Source organism: Xiphophorus couchianus, chromosome 23 (genome assembly GCF_001444195.1).
Source record: "Xiphophorus couchianus chromosome 23, X_couchianus-1.0, whole genome shotgun sequence".
Lineage (NCBI taxonomy): Eukaryota > Metazoa > Chordata > Actinopteri > Cyprinodontiformes > Poeciliidae > Xiphophorus > Xiphophorus couchianus.
The window spans coordinates 13,741,721-13,756,261 of record NC_040250.1 but is presented as its reverse complement, the minus strand read 5'-3'; the positions used below and the strand labels follow the sequence as shown (position 1 = coordinate 13,756,261).

General features: G+C 38.3%; 2 protein-coding genes across 7 annotated transcripts; one reads left to right on the top strand and one right to left on the bottom strand.

Moving 5' to 3' along the window:
- Positions 1-960: 960 nt before the first annotated feature.
- Positions 961-9,230, bottom strand: LOC114139433 (zinc finger protein ubi-d4-like). 5 transcript variants are annotated; one of them, XM_028009379.1, is made up of 11 exons: positions 9,126-9,230; positions 7,807-7,967; positions 7,567-7,674; positions 7,215-7,411; positions 6,618-6,710; positions 5,573-5,657; positions 5,038-5,172; positions 4,323-4,454; positions 4,085-4,197; positions 3,417-3,498; positions 961-2,415 (listed from the first exon to the last, which is right to left on the bottom strand). In XM_028009379.1, exons 1-11 carry the CDS (start codon positions 9,155-9,157, stop codon positions 2,330-2,332), a joined length of 1,224 nt encoding a protein of 407 aa, XP_027865180.1. In that variant the 5' UTR covers positions 9,158-9,230; the 3' UTR covers positions 961-2,329. The 5 variants fall into 5 exon arrangements, with proteins under 5 accessions (XP_027865180.1, XP_027865181.1, XP_027865183.1 ...); XM_028009380.1 differs by having other exon boundaries at positions 6,618-6,713; positions 7,215-7,408; XM_028009382.1 differs by having other exon boundaries at positions 7,215-7,408.
- Positions 9,231-10,125: 895 nt separating this feature from the next.
- Positions 10,126-13,209, top strand: ttc9c (tetratricopeptide repeat domain 9C). Of its 2 annotated transcripts, none has more exons than XM_028009310.1 (4): positions 10,126-10,232; positions 10,984-11,338; positions 11,441-11,623; positions 12,651-13,209. In XM_028009310.1, the coding sequence occupies exons 2-4, from the start codon at positions 11,005-11,007 to the stop codon at positions 12,806-12,808; spliced, it is 675 nt and encodes a 224-aa protein (XP_027865111.1). In that variant the 5' UTR covers positions 10,126-10,232; positions 10,984-11,004; the 3' UTR covers positions 12,809-13,209. The 2 variants fall into 2 exon arrangements, with proteins under 2 accessions (XP_027865111.1, XP_027865110.1); XM_028009309.1 differs by having other exon boundaries at positions 10,169-10,308.
- Positions 13,210-14,541: the final 1,332 nt, after the last annotated feature.

Below are 14,541 nucleotides of genomic sequence, written 5' to 3'. Positions count from 1 at the left end.
AGGATTCAGCACCAGAGACAGCGCCGCAGTCATCCGGTCCAAAGAGCTGTCCAGGTTCTGAACCTCAAACCCTTCATGTTCAGGACAGAAAAATATGCTTTTCACCAACTTCACAGTTTCTAGTTAGATATTTTTGTACATTTTTATTATAGTATATTGAAGTATAATTACAATCATTTTATAGGTTTCAAAGATTTTTGTGGAAAAAAAAAAAACCAATTCATCAACCTTTCTTTTTTAAGACTGGGCATCAAATCTTGACCAGATCTTGACTGATGGTTCTTCCTTTATCAGTTCTCAGACTGCCACAGTTTTATTAATTTTCTCCAGATACTCTAAGGTTCTGATGGTTCAATCACTTAGGAACATTTTGTTTTCATCAGTGATAAATAAAAATGATTGTTTCTGCATCGTTGGACAGTTTCCTAAACTTGGTGCACATAGTAATTCAATATGTGTTTAGTTGGTTATTTATTTGATGTACTAATGCTTCTTGGTAATAAATCTTAAATAGAAAGATGTGTTTATTTCCATTTAAGCGGTGATACATTTATAAGGAAATACTTTTGTAGGTTGAGCAGCAGGATTGATTATGTTGGGTGTGACCATAGAAAAACTTCCCAATACTTTTACCAATGCCAGCAGCTTCCTCTGTTCTCAATGTTGTTTTACATCAATATTAGAATTAAAATGAAAGTTTGACCAAACTAGACATGTTGGTAATTTAGAAGTTTATTAATTTCAAATACATGACCCTCTATAATAGTTAGGATAACTCTGACATCTTGGCGAACAGAGATCTGTTCTTAAAAATAGAGTTATGGGATAGCCTCAATATTTTAAATTACAAAGTTTTTAGTCCTTCCTGAGCTAAAAAAGAAAAAGTGTCATCTGGTGTCAGAGTGATTTTTTTTCCCCCTCTTAAATAGGCCATAAATCAGAAACAATGCACCAATGAGATGGAGTTCACGATTCAAAATGATCTTTATTTCAGTTGGGCTAAATCAGCTTCAATACCAAAAAAATGCAAAAATAAAAATAGTACAACAAAGTACGTCATCTTACAAATACTTATGAAGAAAGTTTGACATAAACAATTTGAAACATGTCACAGTCATAACAAAAATATAAAAGTCAATACAGTACATAGAATGGATTAGGAGCTATATATCGAAGTGTTTGCAATATCATGGACTTTACAAATTCAGCTAGTAAAAACTCCCAATACCAATGGAATATCAGGTGATATAAAATGTAAAAACAAACACAAAAAAGAAACAGCGGTGATGAAAGTTTATGTGCATGTTGCATGCAAATCAACCTCAGTGACAAATGATAAAAACAGCTAGTCTGGAAATGAGTGAGTCTCGTTGGCACAACGTGTGAAATGATGGCGCGTCAAAAAAAAAAAAACATGGAAAAACACGTTTATTAATGATCCTCTGCGTTTCATGTAGTGAGCTAAAAAAAAAAACTTATCAGTGGAGCCGGAAAGTTTGAGGCGTTGTAAAAGTGTTGGCTTCCTCCTGCAGGGAGCTGATGAACTCTGAAGTTACTTATACAGTTTAATTACACTCTATGATCAAACGTTGAAGTGTTTGTGTCATATTTCATGTAGCCAAATGAAAGCCATCGCGACGGTGGTGCTTTGGGTTGGCTGTGAGCGGAGAGAAACGCCACTGTGATGTCACATATGATAGATACGCAAAGGGAAACCTCATCAAAACACAGTAAGAGCTTTGGTGAATGGGACAACAGCACACACCGACTAAAGCCACTAGAAAAGCCCACTAATAACCAGAAACAACAATTAGATTTCTTAACCAGATATACGGTGACGTGGTCCCCACATCACTATCAGTGAGTAAAAATAGATCTTTTAGCTGAAGAAAAACTGTCTCCACACTCCACGCTGTGTCTTTGAGTGTGGAGGGGTGCAAATAGTTAGCCGTGATGCTAATCCTTGTTCTCTTGGGAGTTCCCATGGAGACAGCAGCTATTATTGGTACTGCTTGCATTCGGTTTGTCTGTGTGTGTAACAGTCCAGTAGAAAGTGTGTCTATGATGTAAATACACATGATATGTTACATGTTTGACAGCAAGACTTGAGGCCGCTCTACGCAGGATTGTAGTGATAGTTTGATCCCCGTGTTGACTGATCTGAGGTCTGTTTATGTTTTGAGTCCCCCGGCTAGCACTGTAGGTAAGAGCGACTTGTGAAGCTGACCTGCGATCTGGCTCAGCTACATCTGGACTGAGAGGAGGTCTGACTTTTTGAGCCGGGGCCGAGGGGGTCCTGGTGCTGAGAGGCGGGCTCCGTGTTTTGACGTCACTCGGGGGCTGAGCTCTGGTTCTGCTGGTATATGGAGGCTTTGTCTTTTAGCAGAGCCAGGCACAGGTGGCAGCTCCAACTCCCTGACAACATGGAAACAGGAAAGGATGAAGGAAGTTTATACGTTTCCTGACTTCCTTGGGTTTAAATCGATGTGTTTACATAGCTGCAGCCCTAATCGGGACTGACGTTTCTAACAATTATTTTCTTCTTATTTAAACAAATAGGCTTATTTTATACAAGATTAGAAATACATAAAATTAAGATACATAATTCAATAACTTTTTTTAACTAGGAAAATACACATTTATTGACTAAAACGCAATAAAATGTAATTTACTTAAAGAACACTTAATAATTTTTATCAAACGATTCATCTGCAGCTAATAAAATGCTTCTAACGTCAACATGTGAAAAGCTCAGCGGTTCTGCTTGACTTAACATCAACACAGTGCAAGGGTCCAATTTTTTAGATTAACTGGTTAATAATTGGATCTCAAAAGGTGCTTAATAGGAAATTATTTGTGGCTAAAGCTTCCACTTGAGACCTTCTGGATACATTTTTCACCTTAAATGCAAAATAGAGATTTCTGTGTCGTTTTAGTTCAATTACTGCTCTCTTGGTGTTGTTCTTTCAGCAAATTACCTTTTTTTTTGAGTCTGTAGTCCAGTTAGCGATTAACCGATTACTAAATTAGTTGATGATTTCCCAATAACTAGTTCTTGCAGCCATTTTTATCAAATTTAGTATTGTGTACAAAGATTTAAAATGTAAAAAAGATCATCTATTTAAAAAAAACAAACTCTAGTTACTTTACAGTTTTAGACTTCAAAGACAAAACTGTTTTTCTTTTGGTAGCTCACTGCCAAAACGGCAAGAAAATAAAATATCTTCAAAAAATCTAATTATTCATCTGTAAATTGAGTAAAAGTCCTCATGTTAGAAATTATTAAGTTAGAAAACTCTCCAGCACTCCTTGATGTTAAAAAATAAATTGAGGTTCAGATGGTCGGCCCTCCCTCTGAACCTAAACAGATCAGACTAACTAGTCGGCGGCGGCTCCACAGTGAAGCATCGGCTCACCCTCTGGCGGTTCGGTCATGGGTGGGGTTAGACAGTACATGTGGTAGCCTCGATCACAGTCGTCACAGAAGAGCAGCTGGTCCTGCAGAAACAAAACATGATGTTCACTCACCGATCCAACCTGAACAATATATGATATATTTAAAATATGAACACTAAAACAATTTAATCCACAATCCAGGGATGGTTTTAGGTTTTAGTTGTATTTTGACATGCAAACAGACTGAAACCTTTTTATCGTCTCTGATTAGACAGAATGACCCTCCAACTGACCTTTTCCATCTCTTACTATCAGGCTGCTGACATTTACCAGATCAGCACAAATGAAGGACAGGCCTAATTGTAAGATAAACAGTTCCTCTTTCCTAAATCTGCTTTTCAAACAATTTCATATCCATCCTGCTGGGAAGAATCTCTTGAGAGATCGTTAATCCATGGAAAAAAGCCTCTTCATCTTTTAAGTTGCTTCTTGTATAAATAAAGTCTGTAAATGTTTATGAGCCACATTATAACATCTAGCTCCTGAGAGTCAAATTGGAAGATGTAGATGAATTTAAACAGCATAAAAACAAGTAAATATCACACATTTGCTCTAGATGCCTGTAACTATCATTTATGACTTTTCCAGAAAGATTAGACACAAAGTTTCAGGGTTGAAAGAGACTCACATCGTTCTCTGAGGTGCCGCACACATTGCAGCATTTGCACTCGATGCACTGCCAGCGGTACGTCTTCACGGCCGCCATCATCACTGGAGTGAACTGCAGACACGTCGGGTGTCCTTCAGCATGGATGGAGAGATGTTTAAATTAACTTAAATAGCCAACTCTGTGAAAACGGGGCCAGAATCTGACCAAACAGGATGTTACTGTTATAATGAGATAGGAAAGAGGCGGAGACTCATACCTGACCGTCCGCAGTCTGAGCAGGACACCAGCTCCTCCGATTGGCCTGTTTTTTGATTCAAGGTGGAGTCTCCCAGACAGAAATCACAGTAATCGTTGGGCAGCGCCAGACCGTTGGGACCCTTTTTGGTGGCTGGACAAAAGAGAAAAGTAAAGAAACGTATTCCTCACGCATTAGAACTGACATTAGACACAAAAGAACTGATGCCACACATAAAGGTCACCAATATCAACGCTTAGAAACAAACTACCTCACGAATGGATTGGATATTCTAACAAAGAAAACCAGAAGAAAAAAAAAAATTTACCTTCTCTTATTTTGATTCACAAGTACATAACCAGTTCAGCACCACCTTTAAATCGTCATGACACTAAATCACAAGACTGACATATGAATCTGCAAACATGGCATCACGTGCACAAAAAAACCCAAAACCCAACAGCTATGAAATGGAATATTATGTAGGAAAACAAAATGATTGAAAAAGTGCCAGATTTCCCAACTATACAAACATGTTTCAGTCAGGAACTTTCAGTCTCACCCACAATTTCAAATCATAAAAGTTAAAAATCAAAGAAGGAGGTAAAAAAGCACACAACAACAAAAATAAAGGAATGAGAGACTTCCCTTGCACCAACACACGTGCTACAAGGCATGCAACCAAACCTCCCTCCTCTCTGTCTATCTGCCTCTCAGCACTGGAGGAGTGACTCACTCTTCTGCTCCTCAGGCTGGCGAGGAGTGGGTGGTGCCTCGATCTCCTCGTGGTCCTCGCCCTCCTCCTCTGCCAGGTGAGAGTGTGTATAGTGGTAGCTCAGGCCTGGGCGATTCTTGTAGCGCTTTCCACAGACTAATACACACACACACCGTCATACAAGAGTGTTATCGTGATACGGGCACCCTTACCAACAAAAAAACAAAAACAGGGAACAACGTGGAGCCGAGCTGGAAGTTTGGCATTCATCACTCCCAAGACAGCTTTTGCTTTTTCTGTCATTTCCACAATAGGTAATTTCAGGCGGACACGCAGGTAGCAGGTAGGACAGCGAGCTGAAGCCAGAACCAAGTTACAGAGCACACACGCGCGCACACACAGAGGATCAGCTCAGAAAACACTGCTGCTTCCCTGCGGCGTTTTTTTCAGATCACGTCATGCACAGCAAAACGGCTCGCTTCGTTGTTTCAGGGGCGAAAAGCGAAAAGCCTCTCCTGCTGACATGCACGGCTCAGACAGAAGACCTGCTACTCACTGTCACAGGCGTACGGTTTGTCTCGCTCCTCCAGCGCCGCCGCCGCAGCCTCCGTCTTCTTCTTCCCATTCTTGTCACTGCGGCCCTGAAGAACCAATAAGAAACAAACTTAAATATTGACTTTCTACAGGTGCATCTCATAGGAATATCACTGAAAAGCTCATTTGTTTCAAAAGTGAAATTAATTCACCCTGGTTTAGTGATCTTATTTGAGATCACTAAAAGCTAAATCACTAAACTGACTTGATTTTTAGCCAGCTCAAAGTAAACAAAGCAAACAGAAGATAGTGAGCATCTTCTTTTAAACCTGAGATTAGAAAAATAAAACTAGAGTTTTTATTTTGTTACTTTGTATTCACTATAATTTTGTGTTTATGCTCACAAAAAATACTTACCGCTTAAACATTTTCACATTTTGTGCATTATACCCACAAACATAGATCTATTTTATTTGGATGCATCATCTCAGTGCTCTGGTTGCTTGACTAACACTTTTTCTTTTCACTCAACTTTCCATCAGTTTGAACTGAACAGCCATTTTCTTTAGCAAAGACTTTTTGTGGCTTGCCTACCTTGTGGCAGGTGTCAGTAGATATAGAGATTTAACTTCGTGTCTACTTTATTTCAACGTCCTTAAATATTTTATCTGAAAATAAATATTTTAATTTCTTTTATGTTAGTAAAAGCTGACATGAAGTTTCAATACACCAGCATTGAAACTGTCAGTATTGAAACGTCAGTATTGAAACTTCATGTCAGTATGACAGCATGTTATATTTGACAGAATGTTATATTTTATTTTTATTTTTTATTTTGTCTACAATTGCTACTCAGTGGTGGTTGTTATTGTGTCTTGTCTCTATGCTGTAACTGCGAAGTAATTTCCCTGCTGGGATGAATAAAGTAATTCTATTCTATTCTATTGAAACATCACTATTAAAACTTCGTGTCAGCTCCGCACGATCCAACTTAAATCTATTTAGGTTTTTTTTTTTTCATCCCATACCTTTCTCTTAAATTGCACATTGTCGCTTTGAACGCTCACCTTGGATTTGCTCTTGCCTCGTCTTTTGGGAGTCTCATCTTCAAAGTCTTCGTCATCCAGATCATCCAAGTAATCATCGTGGTCAAGAACTCTCTGCTGTAAGAATCGGAGTTAGCTCAAGGTTTCCTTTATGCTCCCGTGTCTGAACACATGTTCAGGCATGTTTTCTACCAAAATGGTTATCAGAGTTAGCTGTCTGGTCCTGACAGGCCTGGTCAGAAGTTTACATCTAATCGGGATCTGAATGGATTTAAAATGGTTCATTTATAATTTGAATCATTCTTTCTCTATGGTGGAATGATCATACAATGACCAACTTTGATGAATGTTAATCACAGATATTTGGTTGCACAGGTTTGATCATGTTCTGGATCTTTTATGGATTTTTTTGAATCAATTGCTACAAGCAATATGAGTTTGTAGCAATAGCAAACTTCTGCCCCTGAAAAACAAGAATGAAAATATATTTAAATCTATGCTCATGATGAGTGTATGTAAACTTCTGACCAGAACTTTCCACATCAAAAAGTGATCATCTATTAAATTTAAAATCTTCATCATCTAATCACATCAGTGTTTGAAAGCTTTCAGTCTAACCTTACGAATGCGTCCAGAAGACGTGTGAGTGACCGCCGACGTGGCCGGCGGCTCCACAGTGGCCGGGTCGTCCTCAGGGGTGCGGACGTCAGACACGCCGCTCCTCCTCTCCAGGGGTTCGCCTTTCAGCAGAGCCTCCAAGCTGCTGCCGTCCACCGTTCCCAAAGCCTCACGTTTCAGACCCAGCTCTAGATCTGCTGCATTATCCAGAAAAACAGGCATGGACAACACACAGTTGTTCATAAAAGCTTCTGCTTTTTACTGTGCCTAAGGTTTTCCCAGAATTATTCAAGTCTGACAATGCCTAAATGTATCTGTAGAGGGGAAAAAGATATTTCTCAAATGCTGGTACCTGCTTTGAGAGGAGGGAAAGCCAAGCGTGGATCCTCAGGAGGATGGGAACGCCGTTTCTTCCTCCAACGGCGAGCGGGGTACGAGTACAGCTGTCCTGGAGCTATACCTAATCATTCATTGGAAACAAAGGACACCAGAGACATTGTTGGACTGTTCTCCTCATGCATTACTTTCAACAAACAAACATCAAATATTAGTCACAAAATAGTAAATAACATCTTTAGTGGTAATTATTCACCTGCGCTCCTGTGCCTCTTCTCCATCCAGATGTAGCAGTTTGACTGTGCAACTCCAGTCTGAGAATCCAAGAAAGGCATGAGGATGCTGCGTTCTGCACAGAGACGGGCGTTGTAGCTGTGACACTGCTCCATGGCATCCCGGTAATACTGTTCTCCTAGACTGAATTCAAAATGGAGGACACAGACAGGTTAACAAACAAAAACCAGGAGAGATTTTTAAACTGTTACTGACCATTTATGTACTGCAGTCCAAATTTGTATTAAGGTTTGAAATGTTGTTTGCTTTTTTCTTATCTTATTATTTCAACTCAGACATATTTATATATCATCTGGCCTGAAAGATGATGCAAATTCGTAACAAATTATAAACTAAAAATACTGCAAATCTTGCACAATTTTCAAAGTCAAAATTAATTATCAGTTTTTACCAATTCACAGCACATATCATGTCCAAGTACTTTATATGACAAATAGACCCTATTCATTTTGAGTTATACAAAAAACCCAAAATCGAATCAATCGCATTTCTAATAGCACAACACAGGTTTATTGACAAATTCAATTAATTTAAGTCCTGCTACTAATTTTATCATAACACACCGGTTAAATGAAAAGCGTATTTGATAGAGAAGATCTTCTCACTCACTGAGGTTCATGTGATCTCACCTGATTAGTGTAATTTTACCACATTAGTGAGAATACAACAGTTCTCTTTGAAGTAGCAGCAGCCTGAGGACAAGGGTCGCTTTCCTCATAAAGCCAGTCTTTCCTCACTCCCAATTTTCCCCCTAAAAACAGGCTGCTGCATCTGTGTTTTACTTTCCGCCTTTGGCTATTTATTTAAAGTCATACTTATTTATAGGGTACGCAATGCGTCTCGTGGTTTCAAAGTAAAAGCCAGCCTTTACAGTAGAGACGGACTGCTGCCAGAACAAAAGGTTGATTGTTAGCAACAAAGCGCCCGCCAACCGGACAGTTTATTGAAGAATTAAGTCGTCCCTTCATTCCGAATAAGCGGACTAAGTCCTTGTGGAATCACTATTTGTAAAATCACTGTAAACACACCCGCAACTGATGGAGTTAGACACAAACATTGCCTTCACAATGAGCTCAGCTCCTTTCTAACTGCCCAAAGCTAGAAAAGCTAACCCTAGCACAAAGATAACGTAATTCTCTTGGGACAATTTTTGTATTGAACAACAGGAAAGACCGTGGGAAAATACGGCAAGCTCAGCTGTAAAACGATAACCAACCAAATGGAAACGACTCCCAGTGTGGGTGGTCTTTACACTCTTACAACAAATAAAGGTAAACTTACACTTTCACAACACTGTCGACGGCCGCCGCCATATTTGCTTATTGCGGTTGTGTGAAGTGCCAGTGCGCCTGCGCACAGACGTTAGCGACCGTTCTTACCTCCCACAATGAAAATACATGCGACGCACGTTCGTCGAATGTAAGTGTGTGCGCGCGCGTGTGTACAATTGGTTTATATATTCATATGAAAAATTATATAACCTAACTTTTATCAAATTTTATATCAGTACATAAAAAAGAATCAATAAGTATGGAATCCAATTTCAAACACAGTCTAGTATGTAGATTCAGACTTACAGTGTGAGGTATTATCTCACATTTTTAGACTTAGTAGATGCTTGGAACTGCCGTTTGACATGGTTGGCTCATATGTGAGGCCCCTAAGTAGAATTTCATTTGGGGATCATTTTCTATATGAAAGGGCAAAGGGTCATCAGCAGGATTGTGATAGAAGTTTCTCAGAAGCTGGAACTCACGGCTGAGTGTTTTTTCCCCTTTTTGTTGCAAGCAATACAAACTCATAACAATCTAATTCTCTTTAATTTATGCGTTACAAAAAACACTCATAGAGGCTGTGTTGTGTGTTTTTTGTTTACAGTATTGAGATTTAAAAAAGCAACTAGAATGGTTACATCTGGATGTGAGGCAGGCATATTGGATACAGAGATCAGCGCTGCCCTTCTTGCATTTTTGAGTGCCAGGAAAGTCCAACTTCCCAATACAAAGATAATGGGCTATTATTTATAGAGTAATTAGAGTTTAGACCGGACTGGCAATGCTATGTTTTGTTTACAACTAACCTTGGTGAAAAGGGTTAATTCTTGTTTATTGGTCACATGACCCCAGGCTCAAACAAGCAAGGAGCTCAGATTGGTTTTGCAAAAAATGAAAAATAAAAAAATAGACGGTTTATTAAACTATCATTTCACCAAATTAGAAAATAAAATTTCTTCCACCATGAAAGAGCATGACTATTTTCTAAACATTACCACTAAAACTCAAAGGACAAAAAAAATGTGGACAACGAACACGAGGGGGCAGCATCACGATTACCTGTAGTGACAGAGTCCAGAAGAAAAAGAAGAAGAAGAGCCGGAAGCGAAAATAGGTAGACTGGCGAGCTAAAATATGTTTGTCATTTTATAGAAATAAGTTTTTCTTTGCATTTTAATTATCACGACGAGGTAAGATGATTCAATTGATGTTATTCGCCAGTTTATTGAAATAAGAATAATCTTGGAGATAGGGTTTGAGGAGCCAAAGCTAGCATGTGAACACTAACTCAAACCGTTAAAATCCGTTCAGGTTTTCTTTTACTGGTTACGGGGGAAATGACCCGGATTGAAATGATTAAAGGAACCTAAACGGTTGATTTGTTCACACACACACATATGTGTACATATGCATTCTGCTTACAATCCGACTTTTTCCTTTATACGTTATAATGATTCAATACCAATGTTATGCTATTGTAATTAACTGGTGCAGTGCGCTTCCCAGACTGGTAGTGGGTGTGTTTTAATTGTGGGTAAGATGTCATGAATTAACGCAGTGATAGATTTTTACCCCAAAAACAGGAAGGAATGTTTAAAGGGGACTTATTTTCACTTTGGTTTACAGTATTGTTTTTCTTTTGCTTTGATACATCTTGTATGTGTTGTCTGTATCTTGATTGGGCAGAGCAATAAGAGTATTATAGAGCAGTGATAAGATTTATGTTTTTTCTTTTAACTAAGCGCTATGATCATACAGTATTATTGGTGACAAAAAGAAATAAAACAAAACTTTAGTTGAATTATTGTCTAACTATTTCTCTTTACAGAAAGTGATTAAACGCATTTCTCTTCCTCCTCTCATAGCTAACCAGCAGCACAGCAGAGATGGAGGCTTTTGGAGCAGACGATAATCCTGATGTGCAGGGGGCAGTGGCAGTAGAAGCGGGTCCTGCTGGACACAGTGAGACTTCTGCCAAGCCCGTTTCAGTTTTGCTGGAAGAAGCAGTCCAGTTCAAAACTAAAGGAAATACTTTCTACAAGCAGAAAAACATTCGCTCTGCCATTGGTCATTACCACCGTGCCCTGCTGGTGCTCCGGGGCCTCGACTCCACTGTGATGGCACCAGTGAAAGGGTTTGGACCTGAGAAACCTCCTCTCACACTGGAACAGGAGACTTTGCTTAGAAACACACAAGTTGACTGCTACAACAACCTAGCTGGTATAGAAAACAAAAGGGCTAAGTAAAGCCAGTAGCTTGTACAGGTTCAGTGTTTCAGCCGGAGAGGTGGATGTATATTTGAAGCCCTTTTGTGTCTTTTAGCCTGTTTGCTGCAGAAACAGAAGGTGGATTCCACTCGGGTCCTGGAGTACAGCCTGCGGGTGCTGCAGTGGCAGCCAGGCAACGTCAAGGCGCTGTACCGGGCAGGGGTAGCCACTCTGGAGATGGGAGACGCACAGACAGCCAAACAATACCTCACCCAGGTCTGCAAAGAGCAACCAAATGGTAGGAATGGAGCCAGGGTGGGACATTCAACCACAGCAGCTTTAGAACTGATGAATGATCACTTATCAATAAAAATCAGCACTTTAGAGTGGATTAGGATGACGCAAGAGACACTAAACGGGGTTTTCTCTGTTCCATGGCTGCATTAAAACTAATACAGCATGCAGAGGTAACACTTACTAATATACAAAAAAAAGCTCTGGCTTATCTAAGATCCATTCAGTAAAATAGAAAGCTAATTTCATAGAGAGACTGTAGATGTGAAGAGAATAAAAAAATACCAATAGGACAAGAGAGAATGACCACAGAAATAAAATAATTAACCTGATTCTTTGGCTTTTAACTCTATGTAGTGGAAGTTTAGTCATGACATCGCCTCATTAACCAATGTCAAACAAAACTACTGGTTTAAAATGCTTGCCTTATCTTATAGTTACCATCTTAAACCTTACAAGTGAGCAGTTCTATCAACTTAATTTGAGTTTTTATCCATAAAGGGCACATTTTCTTGCTCGAGTCAAACTGGAGGAATAAAAAGTTGATCATATTCAAGCTTGTTAATTTTTTGTCTAATTTCTTCAGATGAAAGTAAACTAAAAGCTAACCTTAACCAATAAAGGGACATTTTAGTTACAGTTCAAAGCTAGTAAGCTGTTATATCCAGGTCTCTTCAAAAGTATTCATAACCCTCAACTTTTTCACAAGTTTTTTAGGGATGCAGTGGCGTTAACATTGGAATCAGCCAATATCTGTTTAAGTAAATGTGGCTGCTATGAACAACCAATGTTTATTTCTGTCTTGTTACCGTTTGTGTCTCAGAGATACAGAGATACTTTTCCTTGAGTCTGTAAATGAAAAAATACAAATAATTTATATACTACACTTGAATAAAAAAATGACAGTAATTAAAAAAAATTATAGTTTGAATTCAATCATTGACTGATTTGATTTTACTGGATGTTTGGTCTAATTTCATCTTGTGGGATAATGTACATCATGCTGAAACTGCTTTTATTTTCTCCCACAGATGCTAATGTGAGGAAGCACCTGCAGAGGGCAGAGGAGAAGCTAAACCGGGAGCTGCAGAAAGAGAGGGCCATGTATCAGGGCATGTTCTCCTCCGGCTCAAAGGACGGCACAGTGGAGAGAGTTAACCCGCCAAACAGAGCCGGTGATGGAGTTTAGATGGACTCTGTGCCAAACGAAACCTCAACCTCAGACAGGCTGGACCACCTGAGGGGAAAATACACCTGTTGAACCGTAATGTTGACCGGTTGTTGAGTTTGAAGGAGGAATAGGAATGTAAAGGCTTCTGCAGATTACAGACCGCTGGGAAGCAGTGAGCAGGACAGTAAACATGTCATGGCTGAAAATAGAAAGAAGAGGACAGAAGAGTTAGTTTCCTAGCAACGTGAAAATGAAGAAAGTCAAGTAATCTGTGCTCTTGAACATCAAAGTGACTCTTTATGCACTACCAAAATGCCTCTATGATTGTCTAGTAATAGGAATGTTGGTTGCTGAAATGTTTTATTTAAAAATCTAGTTTGTTTTATTTCAAATAAAATGCACATATTTTAGACACATCATTTATCAGCTTATTTTATTTCTCATATGCCACAAATTATTCTCATACAACTCTTCATTATTTTAATAATTCAATATTCATTTCAAAGTCCTGAGCAAAATATCAAGTTAAAGAGTATTTGCTTGGTTTTGGTCATCATCTGGCCAATATGATTGTACTTCAGAGGCTGTATTGCCAATTATTAAAGAATATCACATCCTCACAACAGCTATTATCACTGAACGAGTCACAGAGCAGCATGCAGAGCGGGGAGTATGTGTGCACACATTCATTCTCATGGTTACAGGGGAGTTGGAGCATTATGCAACTAAGCTTTTAATAGCCAGTAATGAGTTAATATTCAGAATGATGAAACTGAACCACAAAAGCTTCCCAGAGTTGATTTTTTTCGTCAAACTGATATTGTTGAAACATCAAAAACCTCCAGCAAAAACACAGATTTAAAATATTGTATATTTCCTCCATTGCATTGTTTTTTAAAATATAGTTATTCGGTCAGTATTCACAAACATATGACTTGGTTATTCAGACAAATCTGGGCAAAGATGCGTTAATATTTTTATTGCAGTAGCACAGTTCTATTCTAAAAGATAAGAAAAAAAACATTATTTAATGTGATTTACTTTATTAAGTAATTAGGTTAACTTGTGGGGCTTTTTGTAAATCATCTCTGAATTTAAACAATATTACTTTTAGAAAGAAGTTTACAGTTTGAAACTTAAAGGTTTGTTAAAATCAATGCTGGTACATTTGCTGTTTTCCCTAAAAATCTGCTAAATTTAAGCATATATCATTTCATACTAATTTTTATTTTACGCTGATCAAGTGTTCCAAGAGCCTCTTAATGCAAATGCATCACCTATTTTTCTAAATCATGAACGCAAAATGTTTTGTGAATTTCTTTTTATTTTACCAGCTCAACAAATTAATCTTGCAATATTTTTGTGAAAATCACTAAAATGAAAACATAAAAAATAGTTTTATGGGTTTGTTTTATTAAAGGAAAGCCATTAAGTTTCCAAATATCTTTGGTAGTTCCACTGATTTTTACTTTCTGAACTGTTCTCAGCAAAAAGGAAAGGATTTGGGTAACTTGTTCTTAGAAAAATTTTACTTTATTTAGTCAAATCAACCAAATGCACGTTTGGGTGCAGCCAGGTATGCTTTGGAGTTAAAGTCACTGAATAATTACTAACAAAGCAAAAATTATGATTGTTATATAATCTTTGTGTCATATACAGATTATATAACAAAGTATTTTAATGTTCCCCATTAAAATACATTTGTCCAAACATTTGTTCAAATTTAAAACAAAACGTCAATCTGTATCAAC